General features: G+C 48.2%; 1 protein-coding gene across 1 annotated transcript in view; it reads right to left on the bottom strand.

Annotated features, from left to right (window-relative positions):
* The window catches only part of BICDL1 (BICD family like cargo adaptor 1), a 51,532-nt gene extending 35,302 nt beyond the window's left edge, over window positions 1-16,230 (bottom strand). Inside the window, 4 exon segments of the mRNA XM_032229374.1 lie at window positions 168-284; window positions 8,081-8,215; window positions 8,218-8,298; window positions 16,108-16,230. Coding sequence (XP_032085265.1) covers window positions 168-284; window positions 8,081-8,215; window positions 8,218-8,298; window positions 16,108-16,230 — 456 coding nt within the window.
* Between the last annotated feature and the right edge of the window lie 3,100 nt (window positions 16,231-19,330).

Here is a 19,330-nt window from a genome sequence, read left to right as displayed (position 1 = left end):
TACACCCACCTCTCCAAAGCCATCTTCAGACTAAGCTTCTGCCACCTGGAGGTCTCCAAACTTTTGGGGACTGGGTTGGGATTCGGGGGCGATGAAGTTCCCTTCCATTGAGAGCCCATCACGGTAGAGTAGGATTGCCCAAGATTGCCCAACGCCGCTGGACTCACCTCTGCTTGAAGGCTCTCAAGACATACTATGTGCTGGTTGGTGGACGACCTCTTCTCCCTGAAGTCCTCTTGGAGGACATGAACCTGTGTGGAAAGCTTTCGTTCCACTTCCGACGCCTGCAATAGAAGAAGACACCGTGATTTTTTTGAAAAAAATAGCAGATTCCCCCCTTCTACAACACCTTACAGTCATTACATCAACACTATTATGTCATCATACCTGTACATGTATATAATATTTCGCTTCTATATTTACACACCTTTACACAGTTCTATATATATTTATATATAGTTTTTTGGCTTAATTAATTTTGTTTTTGTTTTGCAGCCATTTGTACCAATTGTTCCAAATTTCGTAATATTCCGACTCTTCTTTATCTTTTAATTTCAGTGTTAATTTGTCCATCTCTGCACAATCCAAAGTTTTTTTAAAATCACTAATTTATCAGGGGGTATTTATTTTGTCTCCAGCATTGGGCAAATGCTATTCTAGCTGTAGTTAGCAGATGTGTTAATATGTACTTAATTTTCTTTGTATATTTCCCTTTGATTATTCCCAGCAGAAAGATTTCGGGTTTGTATTTTATCTGTTCTCCTGTAATTTCTTGCACCCATTTCCAAATTTTGTCCAATATTTTTGTGTTTCCAGGCAGGTCCACCATATGTGATAATAGGTCCCTTGTACTTTTTTACACTTCCAGCAGGTCGGCTTCATGTTTGGGTACATTTTAGCCAATCTTGTTGGTGATAAGTGCCAACGATAAAACATTTTGTATATATTTTCTTTAAGTGCTGCTGATCGTGTTAGTTTATAATTTGTGTTCCAAATTCTTTCCCAATCCACTAGATCTATGGTGTAACCAAAGTTTTTGCCTCACGCTATCATGCAACCTTTAACTTTTGCTTCTTCTAATGTTACTTCTAATAAATATTTGTAAATTTTCATTATGAAAATTTGATTTTAACTGACGTTTAAGGGAGCCACGCCTTTCGTTGGCTCGTAGGACTAATCAACTTTGGCTGATGTTGGAAAAACCAAGTTGGGCTGGATGGGGTTAATATTTGGATGAGAAATCATCAGGGGAACCCAGAGAGTATCGCCGCAGCCAAGCTCCATGGCGCATGGGTGCACACCCCCTGCCGGTCAGCTTTGGCTCTCTACTGCACAAGCGCAGGGGGCACTTGCAATGCATTTTGGGGGCCAACCTGGAAGCCAAAATGGGCAAAGGGGGTGGGGTGCATGCGCGTGGAGAGTGTGGGGGGTCACATGCTCATGCCTGGGAGGTGCATGCGCAGGGTGGGCGTTTTTGGCACACGATGACAAACAGGTTAGCCATCACTGGCCTAGGAAAAGGAGGAAGGGAGGGAGGAAGGAGATGGGAAAGGGAAAAAGGGAAGGAAGGATGGTCTGGAGTTTAGGAAGAAAGGAAGGAAATAAGGAAGGAAGGAAGGAAGGAAGGAAGGAAGGAAGGAAGGAAGAAAATAAGAAAGGAAAGAAATAAGGAAGGAAATAAGGAAGGAAGGAAGGAAATAAGGAAGGAAGGAAGGAAGGAAGGAAGGAAGGAAGGAAGGAAGGAAGAAAATAAGGAAGGAAGGAAATAAGGAAGGAAGGAAGGAAGAAAATAAGGAACCAAGGAAGGAAATAACGAACCAAGGAAGGAAGGAAATAAGGAAGGAAGGAAATAAGGAAGGAAATAAGGAACCAAGGAAGGAAGGAAATAAGGAACCAAGGAAGGAAGGAACCAAGGAAGGAAATGAGGAAGGAAGGAGGGAAGGAGGGAAGGAAGGAAGGAAATAAGGAAGGAAGGAAGGAAATAAGGAAGGAAGGAAGGAACCAAGGCAGGAAATAAGGAAGGAAGGAAGGAAGGAACCAAGGAAGAAAGGAAGTAAGGAAATAAGGAAGGAAGGAAATAAGGAACCAAGGAAGGAAGGAAATAAGGAAGGAGGGAAGGAAGGAACCAAGGAAGGAAATAAGGAAGGAAGGAAGGAAGGAAATAAGGAAGGAAGGAAGGAAATAAGGAAGGAAGGAAGGAAATAAGGAAGGAAGGAAGGAAATAAGGAAGGAAGGAAGGAAGGAACCAAGGCAGGAAATAAGGAAGGAAGGAAGGAAGGAAGGAAGGAAATAAGGAACCAAGGAAGGAAGGAAGAAAATAAGGAACCAAGGAAGGAAGGAACCAAGGAAGGAAATAAGGAAGGAAGGAGGGAAGGAAGGAAGGAAATAAGGAAGGAAGGAAATAAGGAAGGAAGGAAGAAAATAAGGAAGGAATTAATGAAGGAAGGAAATAAGGAACCAAGGAAGGAAGGAACCAAGGCAGGAAATAAGGAAGGAAGGAAGGAAATAAGGAACCAAGGAAGGAAGGAAATAAAGGAAGGAAGGAAATAAGGAAGGAGGGAAGGAAATGAAGGAAGGAAGGAAGGAAGGAAGGAAGGAAGAAGGACTGGCTCATATTTAAGTGATCATCCACTGGGACTTACTACTGTTGAGCCAGGAACCACCTATTCTACAGTTATGCATTTGGTTTTTCTTCAAAGTAAAACGTTCCTTTCTCAACACTGAATGTCCTTTTGTTAGATAGGACCCAATGTTCAAGTCTGTCAAGATCCATCTATATCTCGAGAGGGTAGGAATAAACCAGAAAGGATGGGAAAAACACCAGATGCATTTCTCTCTACCAGGCTAATGTGAAATGATCAGACGAACTCCTAACTTTTCATTCAAGGCAGGAGAGATCAGAATAACAGAGTTGGAAGGGATCTTGGAGGTCTTCTAATCCAACCCCCTGCTTAGATCTCACCAACAATTAATCAAGAATTAATCAGCCGTGAATAACCTGATCGGTCAAAATATACGGGTTTCAGGATTTGGACTCCTGTACACTTTCGTGTTTACCAGGTGGTTGAGGGCAAGGGACTTCCCGAAAGAGAGAAAAGAAAATGAGGTTGAGATTGGATGAACTTGTCTTCAATCTCCTCCGGGGACTTAAAAAGGCAGGTCTCAACTGGTTCACCATGTGATGGAACTTGGCCTTCGACTAGTGTGCTGAGCTAGGCTTCCCGTGTAAAAATCACACGCTTAGTCCCCAAACCCTCTTTTCATTTCGACGGCTGTGAATTATGTTCATTCACAGTCCGTAATGAGTCCCAAAGAGTTTGTGAAGAGTCCGACAGAAGTCTGCCAAAGTCTTTCGGGATAAGGCTGATAAGCACCCGCCTTTATCTCCCTTGAAACGCTGCCAGAGACCGAATTGGCGATTAGCTTTGCAAGGTCAAATGGAGCACAGAGTCAAAACGGAGCTTCAGAGTTTAAACCGACCAGAATGAACAAAGTTGCTTCCTACAAAGGCTCCCGTCCGTTTGCTCCTCTTTTATGTCTTACGGGAGGGGCTAATAATCTCCAAGCCTTGCTCCCAAGTTGCCCCTTTTGTCTTAACTGTTCTTGCCTTCTAGTAATTCTGCGCATGCGTGCACTGGGAACAGGCTCCCCCTGTTCTTCTGCCTCGCTGATGTCAGACTCCGGAGGCTCCGGAGACCGTGATCCGTCAAAAGCACAAACGTCATAAGCGCGCTGACAACACCGCGGCACTAAAAGCGCGATTTCAAAAGCGCGCCGACAACAGCGCGCCGACAACAGCGCGCCGACCGAAGCACGATTTCATTTAAGGTAAGATTTACAGTTAGGTTTAGGGTTAGGTTTAGGGTTAGGGTTAGGTTTAGGGTTAGGTTGAGGGTTAGGTTGAGGGTTAGGTTGAGGGTTAGATTGAGGGTTAGGTTGAGGGTTACGTTACAGCGCGCTTCTGTCGGCGCGCTTTTGTCGGCGTACTTTAAGGCTAATTAGTCGCTAATTCGTCGCACGGTTTTGTCACCGCGCTTTAGACACCGCGGTCAGGCACGCTTTTGTTGTGCGCGCATTTGTGGTGGAACCCCAGAGACAACACATAACTCCCAGATGTCCCTGACCTCCTCTCTGCCTCTGATGCAGAGCCCTCGTCTGAGCCCTCCCCAGACTCCAGGACTGGCCCATGTTCCTTCCCAGTCTCCTGTCCGACTCTGCTGCCAGCTCCGCAGACCACCGGCAGATCACAACAGCTAGGATGTGAAAAGCTGCACAAACCAGCCTCTTGATTTAGCAGCAGCTAGAAGAAGAAGCTAGAACCATTCATGAAGCTGAGGAACATTCTTCAACCATGGTTGAGGCCCTCAGGAATAAACCCGTTCTACAAAGGCAGTTGAAGGAGCTGCCGTCATCATGTTCTGCTTGAAGACGCATCAACATGGCTGTTTGGACCAGAAGTAACCGATGGGAGCTTCTCAAAGGAGATCTAATTTAAAATGAGAGATTTCCTGAGAGTCCTCTTTCTTTTAACGACCCCATAATCCCTTTGTGGGTGGAGTCTGAGCAACTGAACGGAGCAATCAAGAGTGTTTTAATGGCCAGATGCCCTTCCCTGTTGCCAATGTGGTGTTTTGTTCGGCAGCTATATTTTCATTGTGCCCAGAGAGAGAATAATATCTGCCTCCACCGAGGATCGAACTGAATGTTGAGGTTAGAGATCCACCTCTAGACCATCACACCACTCCCCCAGAGATTTTCCTGACGGTGAGGACAATTATTCAGTGGAATGGCTGGCCTTCAGAAGTTGTGGCTTCAGAAGCTGTGGAAGCTCTGATGTTGGAGGTTTTTAAGAAGAAATTGGAGAGCCATTGCTCTGGAATGGAATAAGGCCTTCCTGTCTTGGGGGGTTGGACTAGAAGACCTCCAAGGTCCCCAACCATTCTAAAACATATGAAGAACGGTTGCAGGAACTGGGTAGGTCTAGTTTGATGAAAAGAAGGACCAGGGGAGACATGATAGCAGTCTTCCAATATCTCAGTGGCTGCCCCAAAGAAGAGGGAGTCAAGCTATTCTCCAAGGGTAGAACAAGAGGCAACGGGTGGAAACTAATCAAGGAGAGAAGCAACCTAGAACTAAGGAGGAATTTCCTGACAGTCAGAACAATTAACCAGTGGAACAACTGGCTCGTATTTATGACCCGAGGTCACCTGGTTCCCCTTTTGCGACCTTCAGACGATGGGGAAACCAGATTTACTTAACAATGACGTTGCTAACTTATCAACGGCAGTGACTCACTTAACAACCCTGGCAGAAAAGTTCCTAAAATGGAGCAAAATTCCCTTAACAAAGGCCTCACTTCAACAAGGGTTACATTTCAGCTCAACCGTGGTCGTAAGTCGAGGACTACCTGGGTCCAGAGGATCAGCTTTCTGCTGCGTTTCCAGCAGTGTCCAGGTACGTTTTATTAGTGTGGAAGATGCTATAAGGAAAGAGACACTTTCACAAAACTCCCTGTCGCGTCATCGTCGTGTCTCCCTCATTATCCCCGGGGCTCGCCGGAACGGTACAGCGGAAACCCCCCCCAAAAAACCCTCCCAAAAAGATCAGGAACCACCGTCGGGTTACCATGGCAACAGCAGCTGCCTGGGAGACAATGATATACGGTCGCCTAGCAACCGGTGACGGAGGGGGGCTCTTGAGCAGCCGCTGGTCTCTTGACGCTGGCTGGGATTGATCATCTCTGGCGTGCCCTGGCACGATCTGAGCTGTTCTGATGCGCCGAATGTGGGGAGGGGAGGAAGGGGGGGAGGACGGGAGGCACGTCATCTAGGCAGCATTGGGGGAAGCACTGAGGCAGAGGGGAACAGCAGCACACGTTGTAAGCCGATCCTTGGTTCGACGACAGAGGCACAGAACGGAAATCACGTTAGGTACCGCTTTATAAAGCCTTAGTAAGGCTGAGTCAACCTTGAGCCGGTCAAGATCGAACTGCTGGCAGTCGGCAGAATTAGCCGGCAATTCTTCATTCTAACCACTGCGCCACCACAGCTCTTAATAGCAATAGAAATTAGACTTATATACCGCTTCACAGTGGGGCTTCACAGCCCTCTCTAAGCGGCTTACAGAGTCGTCCTCTTGCCCCCAACAATCTGGGCCCTCATTTTACCGACCTCGGAAGGACGGAAGGCTGAGTCAACCTTGAGCCGGTCAAGATCGAACTGCTGGCAGTCCGGCAGAAGTAGCCGGCAGTTCTTCATTCTAACCACTGCACCACCACAGCTCTTAATAGCAATAGAAATTAGATACAAAAAAGACTTTGGAAAAGGTGCCAAGATCATCAGCTAAGGTGATCAAAGGCCTGGAATGCGAAAGCATACGAAGAACGGTTGCAGGATTTGGGGTACGGATAATCTAGAGAAAAGAAGGACTTGGGAGTAACCTGGTAGCAGTAATTCATCCCAACCAGTTTTCCCTATCAGAGTTCTCTACAAGTGGTTAGGATTATAATAGCAATAGCGCTTATATACCGTTTCATGGTACTTCACAGCCCTCTCTAAGCGGTTTTACAGAGTCATCCTCTTGTCCCCCAACAATCTGGGTCCCCATTTTACCGACCTCGGAAGCACAGAAGGCTGAGTCAACCTTGAGCCGGTCAAGATCGAACTGTTGGCAGTCGGCAGAATTAGCCGGCAATTCTTCATTCTATCCACTGCGCCACCACAGCTCTTAATAGCAATAGAAATTAGACTTATATACCGCTTCACAGTGCTTTTAATGCCCTCTCTAAGCGGTTTACAGATTCAGCCTCTCTTGCCCCCAACAATCTGGGTCCTCCTTTTACCCACCTCGGAAGGAGGGAAGGCTGAGTCGACCTTGAGCTGGTCAGGATCAAACTCTTGGCTGTGGGCAGAGTTAGCCTGCAATACTGCATTCTAACCACTGGAAGGAAGGAAGGAAGGATAAAAGGGAGGGAGAGTTGCGGGAAGGAAGGAAGGCAAGGCAATAACAAGTAGACTTATATGCCGCTTCACAGTGCTTTCCAGCCCTCTCTAAGCCGCTTACAGAGTCAGCCTCTTGTCCCCAACAATCTGGGTCCTCCTTTTACAGACCTCGGAAGGACAGAAGGCTGAATCAACCTTGAGCTGGTCGTGATCGAATTCTGCTCTTAGCAATAACAAGTAGACTTATATACCACTTCACAGTGCTTTTACAGCCCTCTCTAAGCAGTTTACAGAGTCAGCCTCTTGCCCCAACAATCCGGGTCCTTGTTTTACCCACCTCAGAAGGACGGAAGGCTGAGTCAACCTTGAGCCGGCGAGACCCGAACCGTTCTGACCCAGGCTTCCTTAGAAAGCAAGAAGCAGAGTCTTGGTCCCGACTAAATCTCTTTTATTTACACAACTGTGAATTCCTTTCATTCACAGTCAGCCAGGCTTAGCAAACAGTCTTTCGTAGGAATGGTTATCCACACGCACTTTATCTCATTTAGAGCGCTGCCAGATCATTGGTTTCCAAACACAGGGCAAAGCAAAACTTGGTGCACAGTCTCTAACAATCACAAACAGACCTGAATGAACAAATTGTTTCCTGCAAAAGCCCCCTCCCCATTCGCTCCTCTTTTGTTTCCTATGGGAGGGGCCAATCACCTCCAAGGTGTGGCTTTACTCCCAAGTCGACCCTGCTTTCTTAGTTGTTCTTGTCTTCTGGCAGCTCTGCACATGCGCACACTGGGAACAGGCTCCAGCTGTTCCTCTGCCTCACTGCTGTTTAGCTCCCTCTCTGCCTACGACGCGGAGCCCTCGTCTGAGCTTTCCTCAGCCCCAGGACCGGCCCATGTCCTCCCCAACCTCCTCACTGGCCGACTCTGCTGCCAACTCCGCTGGCTGCCGGGCCACAACACGAACTGCCAAATTTCTGGCAGCCGGCAGTCAGCAGAATTAGCTGCAGTACTGCATTCTAACCACTGCGCCACTGTATATGACGTTAAGGGGCAACGGAGATCCCAACAACTGCAACGGAGGCCACCATGTCAACAGCAACCGTCCTTTCCCTCCCCCATGACCAAGGTAGCCTCCCTCACCTTGCTGAGCTGGTCCAAAAGTCTTTGGTTCTGTTCAGATAGTTCCTGGACCGCCCGTGTCTTCTCCCGGTCAGCATCCCGCAGGTGAGCCTGCTGTTTCTCCAGCTCATCCTGCAGCTGCTTGACGTCGCTCTCTCAAGCTCAGAGACCCGGCCTTCCCACTCGCCTTCCTTGTTCTCGAAGCGCCTCCTCAGCTCGTGTTTCTCTTGTTCCAGGTGCTGCATCGGAAAGGAGAGAATAGGATGAGGAATGGAATGGATCGGATGGGACAAAGAATGGAGGCCAACCTCCTGCCCAAGAGGATTACATCTGCAGGATGAGTGGTGCGGTGGCCTAAGGGCGGAGCTCTCGCCTCACAATCAGGAGGCTGTGGGTTCAATCCTAGGTAGAGGCAGATATTTCTTTCTCTGGGCACAATGAAAAATGTATGTGCCGAACAAAACTCTGCAATGGCGACACGAAAGGCATCCGGCCAGTAAAACCACTAGCTCCATTCAGTTGCCCAGACTCCACCCCATAAAGGATTCTGGGGTCATTGAATGAAGTTGATGATCAGGAATCATTATGAAACAACATCAGGAGTAGTGGTGGGGTGGCCTAGAGGCGGAGCTCTCGCCTCACACTCAAGAGGCTGTGAGTTCAATCCTAGGTAGAGGCAGATATTTCTCTCTCTGGGCACAATGAGAACATATCTGTTGAACAAAACTCCGTTCTGGCAACAGGGAATGGCATCCGGCCAGTAAAATACTCTGCTAGCTCCATTCAGTTGCTCAGACTCCACTGCATAAAGGATTCTGGGGTCATTAATTAGGAGTCACTATGAAATGACATCAGGAGTGGTGGTGGGGTGGCCTAGAGGTGGTGAGCTCGTCTCACAATCCGGAGGCTGTGGGTTTGATCCTAGATAGAGGCAGATATTTCTCTCTCTCTCGGCACACTGAGAATATATCTGCTGAACAAAACTCCGCATTGGCGACAGGGAAAGGCATCTGGCCAGTAAAACACTCTGCTAGCTCCATTCAGTTGCCCAGATTTACAAAGGATTATGAGGTTGTTAAATGAAGATGATGATCAGGAATCATGAAATGACATCAGGATTGTTGTGAGGTGGCTAGAGGCAGAGCTCTCTCCTCACAATCAGGAGGCTGTGAGTTCGATCCTAGGTAGAGGCAGATATTTCTTTCTTTTCGCTAAGAATATATATGCTGTACGAAACTCTGGTGACAGGAAAGGCATCCGGCCATTAAAATTTAAGAACGATCTGTGTGCCCCTAATGAGCTATTTATAAAAACAATACAGAAACATATTTAGATTTATTTATTTTTTTAACTTGACAGCTGACCATTAACCTCAAGGGCAAATAAACTGGAAACCTGTGTTTTTAAAACTGCCTTTAAAAAAAAAAAACAGTTTTCTTTTGAAGGGCAGAGAATTTTCCTTGCGGCCTGTTGCTGCGTTGCCTGGTCCCGAATTGAAAATCTGTTTGGGGAGCTTTGTTCCTAGGCTTAGAAAAATGGAGAAACCCCCCAACCCGTTAGCTGCTTTTGCAAAGAGATCAGCGCCAAAAGCTGTTTTATGGAAACGCTTGGCTGCTTTTGAATGCCAAAATGTATTTCTCAACGGCTTCCTGTTTTCCTAAAAGCATTCCAGCCGGAGGTTAAAGGAAGCTGGACTGGAGCCTTTGGTGCAGCCAAAAAATAAAAAAATAAAAAACGGTTCTAGGCAGAAAAGGAATTAAGCCCAGTTTATATAAATCGGATCGAATTGGGGGGTTAAGGTGGGAGGAAGAAGAAGAACCCAGTTTCAGATGGACAGATGGAGCCTTGGGAATAAAGTACATTTTGAGCTCTTGCAACAGAACGAACAGGCCAGGCGGATAGAAAACATAAAACTGGAATTTGAAGAGAAGATTCTGCAATCGATTGCGGAAAGAAGCTCGTTCGGTATGGAGGAGTATCAAAGCTGGAGGGTCCTCTATGGGGGACCCACATTTGGGCATCTCTATGCTAAGAAAGTGTCGTGCTAGATAGCCTCCAAGGACCCAAGGGATAGAATCAAGATCACGTGAAGTGTTATAAGGCCTTGGTAAGACCACACTTGGAATCCTGCATTCAGTTTTGGTCGCCACGATGTAAAAAAGATGTGGAGACTCTAGAAAGAGTGCAGAGAAGAGCAACAAAGAGGATTAGGGGACTGGAGACTTGAAACATACGAAAAACGGTCGCAGGAACTGGGTATCTCTAGTTTAATAGAAAGAAGTACTAGGGGAGACATGATACCAGTGTTCCAATATCTCAGGGGCTGCCCAAAGAAGAGGGAGTCAAGCTATTCTCCAAGGCACCTGAGGGTAGGACAAGAAGCAATGGATGGAAACAAATCAAGGAGAGAAGCAACTTAGAACTGAGGAGAAATTTCCTGACTGTGAGAACAATTAATCAGTGGAACAATTTGCCTCCAGAAGTTGTGAATGCCCCAACATTGGAAGTCTTTAAAAAGATGTTGGATAGCCATTTGTCTGAAACGGTATAGGGTTTCCTGCCTGGGCAGGGGGGTGGACTAGAAGACCTCCAAGGTCCCTTCCATCCGTGCTATTGCATTGTATTGTATCCCCGAAATTCTCTGTCTTGGATTAAAAGTTGCACAAAGGATAAGGGGTGGTTTTTGAATGTCATTGTAGTGGCCCTCCAGGAGCCAGCAGAGCTGGCAGCAGATTCAGCCAGTGAGGAGGTTGGGGAAGAACCTGGGCCAGTCCTGGAGTCTGGGGAAGGCTCTGAGGAGGGCTCTGTGTCGGAGGCAGAGAGGGGGCCAGAGCCATCCGACAGTTATCAGCTGCCTTCAGAGTCAGACATCAGTGAGGCAGAGGAACAGCTGGAGCCTGTTCCCAGTGTGCACATGTGCAGAACTGCCAAAAGGCAAGAACAATTAAGACAAAAGGGGCGACTTGGGAGTAAGGCTTGGAGATGATTGGTTCCTTCCCATAAAAGAGGATCAAATGGATGTGAGCCTTTGCAGGAAGCAATTTTGTTCGTTCTGGTCGGTTTAAACTCTGAAGCTCCGTTTGACTCTGTGCTCCATTTGGCCTTGCAAAGCTAATTGGCAATTCGGTCTCTGGCAGCGTTTCAAGGGAGATAAAGGCGGGTGCTTATCAGCCTTATCCCGAAGGACTGTGGCAGACTTCTGTCAGACTCTTCACAAACTATTTGTGACTCATTACGGGCTGTGAATGAACGTAATTCACAGCCGTCGTAATTAAAAAAGAGAGGGACTAAGCGTGTGCTTTTTACTATCTCAGGAAGCCTAGGTCAGAACAGAATAACTTGGGCCAAACTGTGAAGAGATGTAAAACAAAGGCAACATTTTCCCCTGTCCAGTCATGTCCGACTCTAGAGGTTGGTGCTCATCTGTGTTCTTAGCCGAGGGAGGGGGCAGTATTGTCCGAAGATAATTCTGTGGTCATGTGACTGGCAAAGCCTCATGGCCCTGTTCCCTTCCACCAAAGGGGTACCTATTGATCTACTCACATTTGCATGCTTTCGAACTGCTACGCGGGCAGGAGCTGGAGCAAGGAATGGGAGCTCACCCCATCTGGTGGTGCTTGGGTCTTGAACCTGGGTGGCTGGCTTTCCAGCTGAAAACCTCAGCATCTTTAACCACTCAGCTATCACACCTCTATTAAAGACTCCTCGCATCCTGGACATAAATTGTTTCAACCCCTACCCTCAAAATGACACTATAGGGCACTGCACACTGTAACGCGCTCTACATGGGGCTGCCCTTGAAGAGTGTTCGAAGACTTCAGCTAGTCCAGAATGCAGCCGCGCGAGCGATTGTGGGTGCACCTAGGTGCACCCACGTTACACCTATCCTCCGCAAGCTGCATGGCTGCCCATTGGTCTCCGGACACGCTTCAAGGTGCTAGTCGTTACTTTTAAAGCCCTACATGGTATCGGACCTGGGTACTTGAGAGACTGCCTCCTGCCAGTCACCTCCCAAAGATCTATTAGATCCCACAGATTAGGCCTTCTCCTGATTCCATCTGCCAGCCAATGTCGGCTGGCGACCCCCCGGGGGAGGTCCTTCTCTGTTGCAGCTCCGGCCCTATGGAACGATCTCCACGTTGTTGAGATCCGGACCCTTACACCCTTCCGGTCTTCTGCAAAGCAAGTAAGACCTGGCTGTTCCGGCAGGCCTAGAGGGCTGTTGAATATCCAGCCCCATCCTAGTTATGACTGTTGCTGAATTTTACTGTTGTTTTTATTTTTGTACCCCCCCTTCCCTTCTTATTGTTAGCACGCCCTGAGTCTTCCGGGCATAGGGCGGCATACAAGCTAAATAAAACTCTAAACTCTAAAACCCCAGAACACAAGGAGAGAGTTTTCCCAAATGCCATCACCTGCTAAACAATCATTCCCCTCAACACTGTCAAACTATTACTAAGTCTGCATTACTATTACTATAGTCTTCTCATCGGTCCTATCACTCCACCTACTTCCACTGGTGACTGCAGGACTTTAACTGAGTTGCTTGTATCCTCACGATTTATTTTGATATTGATTGTTTTCCTGATTGCATATTTGCAACCTATGACTATCATTAAGTGTTGTACCTTATGATTCGCGAGGAACCCAAACTGGCCTACGATAAGCCATGTATCCTGTCTTAGATGTCGTTAGGGCTGGGTTCACACATAACATTAACTCACAACACAACATACTGAGTAAAAGCTGTGGATCGAATCCCTTACTTCAGTGGTCTCCAACCTTGGCTACTTTAAGACTTGTGGATTCAACTTCCAGAGTTCCTCAGCCAGCTGGCTGAGGAACTCTGGGAGTTGAAGTCCACAGGTCCTAAAGTTGCCAAGGTTGGAGCCACTGCCATTACTTAATCCAGCCAAACCCAGCTATCATTGCTCAGTTTTCCACCCAGAGCTGCACTATTGAAGCTGAGCAGCTTTATTAGTCTTAAAATAAAATTTAATAAATAAATATCTTCAGCCACCATTTTTTTTCAGATTACCAAATGGTATCAGTTAATCAGTATTATTTCTAGGAGGGTTGAAATTTGAATTTTAGCCTGTCTTAACAGGGTTGTTGAAGTTTCCAGCCTGAACTATGGAAGAATATTATTTGTTAGCACTGTCTGTCTCTATCACATGGATTGAGGACTTAATATTTGAGGGGCTGCCCCAGAGAGGAAGGGGGTCAAGCTATTTTCCAAAGCACCAAGGCCAGACAAGGAATAATGGATGGAAACGACCAAGGAGAGATTCAACCTAGAAACAAGGAGGAATTTTTTGACATTGAGAAAACTCAACCCATGGAACAGAAGTTGCCTTCGGAAGTTGTAGGAGCTTCATCACTGGAGGCTTTCAAGAAGAGACTGGATTGCCGTCAGTCAAAAAATGGTATACAGTCTGCTTGGGCAGGGGGTTGGACTAGATGACCTACAAGGTCCCTTCCAACTCTGTTAAGCTGTTAAATTGGGGAGGGGGGTCCCAGGCCCCCAAAGTTTCAAACTTTGACCTGGGATCCAATCTCTTGAACAGCCCAAGGAGGAAATCCAATCAAGCGTCCAGAATAGTGAATGCCGAGGCGGGGGAGGGGAGGAGAAGCCAGTACCGACCCACCACCGAAGGGGTAGAGTTGTCCTATTTCTAACTGGACAGAAGTCAACCAGTCATGGTAAGCTCAACAATTCCCACAGTCAAGAAGCTCCACCAAGGCTGAAATGGGCTTTGCGTTTGTTGGTTTGTTAGTTTGTTGGCTGGGTGTGGAGGCGCACAACTCCCTCAGCTGAGAACCACCAGGTTAATGACCCACTAGGGTGGGGTTCATTTCATCGGTGAGAAGAGCTGGCCCGAGCCCAAAGCTAACCATCTTTTGTGGGTTTAAGAAAAAAGGCCTGGAGTTCAAGCAGAAATCAACCCAATCTTGTTGTAGCCTCGTTTCATAATCCTTTAAAAATCCAGGAAAGTGGATTTGGAAGAGTTGGGTAAATATAAGGTGTCTGTCTGTCTGTCTGTCTGTCTGTCTGTCTGTCTCTCCTCTCTCCCTACTACTACCTACCGATCACTATCTCTATCTATCTATCTATCTATCTATCTATCTATCTATCTATCTATCTATTTATCATCTATCATCTATCTATCTATATCTACCTACTTACCTACCTACCTACCTATCACTATATCATCTATCTATCTATCTATCTATCTATCTATCTATCTATCTATCTATCCATCCATCCATCCATCCATCCATCCATCCATATCTATCTATCTATCTATCTATCTATCTATCTATCTATCTATCTATCTATCTATCTATCTATCTATCTATCTATCTATCTATCCACCCATCCATCCATCCATCCATCCATCCATCCATCCATCTATCTATCTATCTATCTATCTATCTATCTATCTATCTATCTATCTATCTATCTATCTATCTATCTATCTATCTACCTACCTATCTCTATCTATCTATCTATCTATCTATCTATCTATCTATCTATCTATCTATCTATCTATCTATCTATCTATCTCTCTATCTCTCTATCTCTCTATCTCTCTATATCTATATCTATATATTGTATTTGTGCTGATAAATAAATAAAGGGAGACTAGTATAGATCTATTTCAAGCTATTTAACTCTCATCAGCTAGCCATACCCTTACTGGGATTCGAACCTGTGCTGTATTACATATCAGGCAGTTATATTAGCCACTAAGTTGGGCATACCAGGGATTGTGACACAATACATTATGTATGTATGTATGTATGTATGTATGTATGTATGTATGTGTGTGTGTATGTGTGTATGTGTGTATGTGTGTATGTGTGTATGTATGTGTGTATGTGTGTATGTGTGTATGTGTGTATGTGTGTATGTGTATGTGTATGTGTATGTGTATGTGTATGTGTATGTGTATGTATATGTAATATGTATATGTATACATATATATATGTGTGTGTATGTATGTATGTATGTATGTATGTATGTATGTATGTGTGTATGTGTATATATAAAACCTTTGGGCCTATTTATGTAACCACTGTCACCTTAAATAGTCTGGTGTCCTTTCCCATGTAATGATTTCAACTCCCATAATCCTCAACCAGCTGGGGACCTGAGGAACTCTGCTCTCAACACACCTGAGGAGATTTGGAGCTTCACAAGGGGACGGTGGCTACCTCCCAAATGTATTTCCTTCCTCCCCTTCTGCTTTCGCATGTGACTTCCATCAATCCTGGTTTGCCGGCCAGGGAATCCCAGCCCCCTCCCCTAAATCAAGGTTTCCAAGGTGCCAACCCTTTTGCAGCTTTCCTCAACCATGATGCTCTGGACATCATGTCCCATGACCCACCCCTCCCCTCTCAGCTGGGAAACATGGCTACAATTCTGGGAGCTGTAGTCCCAATCCCCCCCCCCAATTTACCCCCACGGGAAGGGGCTGCTCTAAAGCCGAAAGAAAAACGGTGTGTGTGTGTGTGTGATGGAATGTGGCCCAGGTAGAGAGGCAGGGCAGGGGCGCCCTCAACCCCGGGAGAGATGCTCTCTGCACATGGTCAGGGGTCGACCCACCTCGGGACATCTCCAAAAGGGGAAAAACCGGCCGATTCTCCGAAACAGCTGAATCCTGAGTCACCGCCCTGGCCTTCAAGCCTCGCCCTGCCCCAAAACGGCCCTCCCTTCTCTCTTTCTCTTCCCTCCTTCCCTCCCCCTCTTCTCGTTCTCTCACACACTCTCTCCCTCTCTCCTTCCCTCCTTCCCTCTTCTCATTCTCTCATTCTCTCACAGACTCTCTCCTCCTTCCTTCTCTCCCCTCCTCTCTCTCATTCTCTCACAGACTCCTCTCTCCTTCCTTCCCTCCCTCCCTCTCTCTCATTCTCTCATTCTCTCACAGACTCTCTCCCTCCTTCCTTCCCTCCCTCTCTCATTCTCTCACAGACTCTCCCTCTCTCCTTTTCCTTCCTTCCTTCCTTCCCTCCCTCCCCTCTCTCTCATTCTCTCTCTCTCTCACCTCCAGCTTGTCGGTCAGCTCCTTGTACATCCGCTCGTACTGGCGGCTCATGTCCTGGTTGCGCTCCAGCAAGGCTTTCCCCAACCGGGCGGCCAACACCAAGTCCTTCTCCTTCTGCCTCATCTGCGACAGCAGCACCTCCGGCTCGGCTGGGGGGGACGCCGCCGCGGGGCCTCCGGGCGGCTCGCTCTCCGCGGAGCCTTCCCCGGCCGAAGCCAGCATGGCCAGCTCCTCCTCCAGGGCCAGGGCCAGCTCGCCGCCCACGGCCGAAGGAGACGGAGCCGCCGCCGCCGCAGAAGGCGGTGGAGAAGAAGAAGAAGAAGCCGCAGCCGCCGCCGGAGGAAGGAGAGAAGCCGGCAAAGCCACCGAGCCTAAAACCGCGTCTTTCCCCGCCGTTGGAGGCGGCTGGGCTGCGCCGGCCGTTCTCGGGCCGTTCTCCATGCGGCAGGCGCTGTCCAGCTCGGATGGTGCTGAAAGAGCTGCGGGCAAGCAGGAGGCGGACATGGCCGGGCCCCGGGCCACTCCAGGCGCAGCGGCGGCCGAGGAGGGAGCCCGGAGCCCGCCACGGGACGCCCTCTGGCCGCTCTCCTCCCGCTCCTGGCTCGGGCCCGCGGGTTGCGGGGAGGAAACGCGCAAGGGCGAGCGGGAGGGTGGGAACCGCGCTTACTCCACCCGCTGGAGCCGCCGCCTCCGCAGCCCGGCGCTTAAGGCGAGCCGGGCGCCCGGCCGGCGTTGGAGCCGAGTGGGGCGTCGCTGGTGCTGATGCTGCGGGGGCCGGGGATGGGTCTGGGGGCGCTGGTGCTGCTCCTGCCGGCGGCCCCGCTTGCCAGCCCCGCGCGCCGAGCCCCATCGCCCCGGCCGAGCATCGCGCGGAAGGCTGGCGAAGCCACCGGTGGCGGCGGCGGTGGGGAGGCCGGATCCCCCCCTCCCTCCTCCCCCTCCCCTCCCCCTTCCAGCCCCGTGACGCCAGCAAACACCTGTTCGGCCGGCGGCTCGGATTGGCGGAGACGGGTGTCTCCACGGCCCCGCCCACAGGTGCTGCGACTCAGCTTAATCTCCCACCCCCCACCGCCGCCCGTTCCCCGTTGGGCATCAGATTGTTGGCCTCGCCTGTTGCGGGGCGGAGGGCTGGCCCGGTCCGGCTGTTCTTTGGGGCGAGAAGGAAAGCGGGAGGGAGGGGTCGTGGTGGGAAAGGCCATGGAAGGGCAAGGAAGGAAGACCAGGGTTTCTCTTCTTCAGTCAGCATGTTTTAAGATGTGTAAACTTCAACTCCCAGAATTCCTCAATCAGCATATTTTAAGAAGTGTAGACTTCAACACCCAGAAGTCCTCAACCAGTGTGTTTAAGATGTATAGACTCCAACACCCACAATTCCCGAGTCAACATATTTTAAGATGCGTAGACTTCAACACCCATAATTTCTCAGCCAGCATGCTTTAAGATATGTAAAATTCAACTCCCAGAATTCCTCAATCAGTGTGTTTAAGATGGGTAGATTTCAACTCCCAGAATTCCTCAGCCAGCATGCTTTAAGACGTATAAACTTCAACTCCCAGAATTCCTCAGCCAGCATGCTTTAAGATGTATAGACTTCAACTCCCAGAGTTCCTCAGCCAGCATGCTTTAAGATGTATAGACTTCAACTCCCAGAATTCCTCAGTCAGTGTGCTTTAAGATGTATAGACTTCAACTCCCAGAATTCCTCAGCCAGCATGCTTTAAGATGTATAGACTTCAACTCCCAGAATTCCTCAGTCAGTGTGCTTTAAGATGTATAGACTTCAACTCCCAGAATTCCTCAGCCAGCATGCTTTAAGATGTATAGACTTCAACTCCCAGAATTCCTCAGCCAGCATGCTTTAAGATGTATAGACTTCAACTCCCAGAATTCCTCAGTCAGTGTGCTTTAAGAACTTGGTTCCATATGCTGCAGAAGCCAACGTTTTCTAAATACCGGCAGAAATGAAATAAGCTGCAATTAGGCTAGGTTCCACAATGTAGCAAGCCATAAACTGGGTTTTATAATCATGGTTGAGGTGCACTAAGCTGAGACCAATTCATCATATGCATTTTGGGGGGTGGGGGAGGGAAATGTAAATGTAAATATATATATAACCCTGATAGAAAGAAAGTGTCCCATTCTGGAAGATTTCACTGTAATCCTTTTGGCCTGATTACCCAGATCTACTGAATAGTCTATCTCCAAATCTCCTTCCAGAGCCTAGCACACAAAGGGATTACGGATCGAGAGCTTTAATCCACCCCCCAACAAAACTTTGCCCTAGATTCCTCAGCCTGAGCTGCAGGAGAAGGGGTGCACAATTCGCACAAAGAAGATGGCTGGGAAGAATGCGACTCCTGCCACTGTGCCAGTTCTTAGTGTCGTCCCCCCCCCACTCCCCGCACTGGGTCACGCATCGGCCTCCCTGCAGCCCCCTTCACACACGCTCCGGGGAAGCCAATGTTTTGTTTACTGCACAATCTCCCATTAATCTGCAGTCCCAAACAATCTGTCATTGTCCTTTGGATGTAATTATCCCAATTGCCATGGGCAAGGGAAAATGGAGGGATTGCTTTCAAGTCCTTATGCATTTGGGGGGGGGCTTTGCTTCACTGTGCTTGGGAGAAGCGGAGCCAAAGATTAAAGGAAAAGGAAATGGTCCCCCTCGCACATATGTGCTAGTCGTTCCCGACTCTAGGGGGCGGTGCTCATCTCCGTTTCAAAGCCGAAGAGCCAGCGCTGTCCGAAGACGTCTCCGTGGTCATGTGGCCGGCATGACTCAACACCAAAGGCGCACGGAATGCTGTTCTCTTCCCACCAAAGGTGGTCTCTATTTTTCTACTTGCATTTTTTCACGTGCTTTCGAACTGCTAGGTCGGTAGAAGCTGGGACGAGTCACAGGAACTCACTCCGTTACATGGCGCTGGGGATTCGAACCGCAACTTTCTGATCGACAGGCTCAGCACTTAGCCCCTGAGCCATCCCGTCTAAAGATTGCTTGGGTCCAAATCCATAGGCTTTTTAAGGGAGGATTCATAGGGAATAAATTAGGGGTGGGGGTGGTAAACAGACCGTTGAGCTGTATTCTGTGATCTAGCCAATCTGAGTGGCCAGATTTTGTCTGAATCTGGACTCTCTGGGCTGATCGTGAACAGCTGGAGGGAGTGAGGCATGATAAGAAAAAGTCAGGCAAATCTAGGACTGCAGGTCACAACTAGAATGA

This window comes from Thamnophis elegans, chromosome 13 (genome assembly GCF_009769535.1).
Source record: "Thamnophis elegans isolate rThaEle1 chromosome 13, rThaEle1.pri, whole genome shotgun sequence".
Taxonomy (NCBI): Eukaryota; Metazoa; Chordata; class Lepidosauria; order Squamata; family Colubridae; genus Thamnophis; species Thamnophis elegans.
Note: the sequence above shows the minus strand (reverse complement) of the source record. Positions and strands in the feature narration are given on the sequence as shown.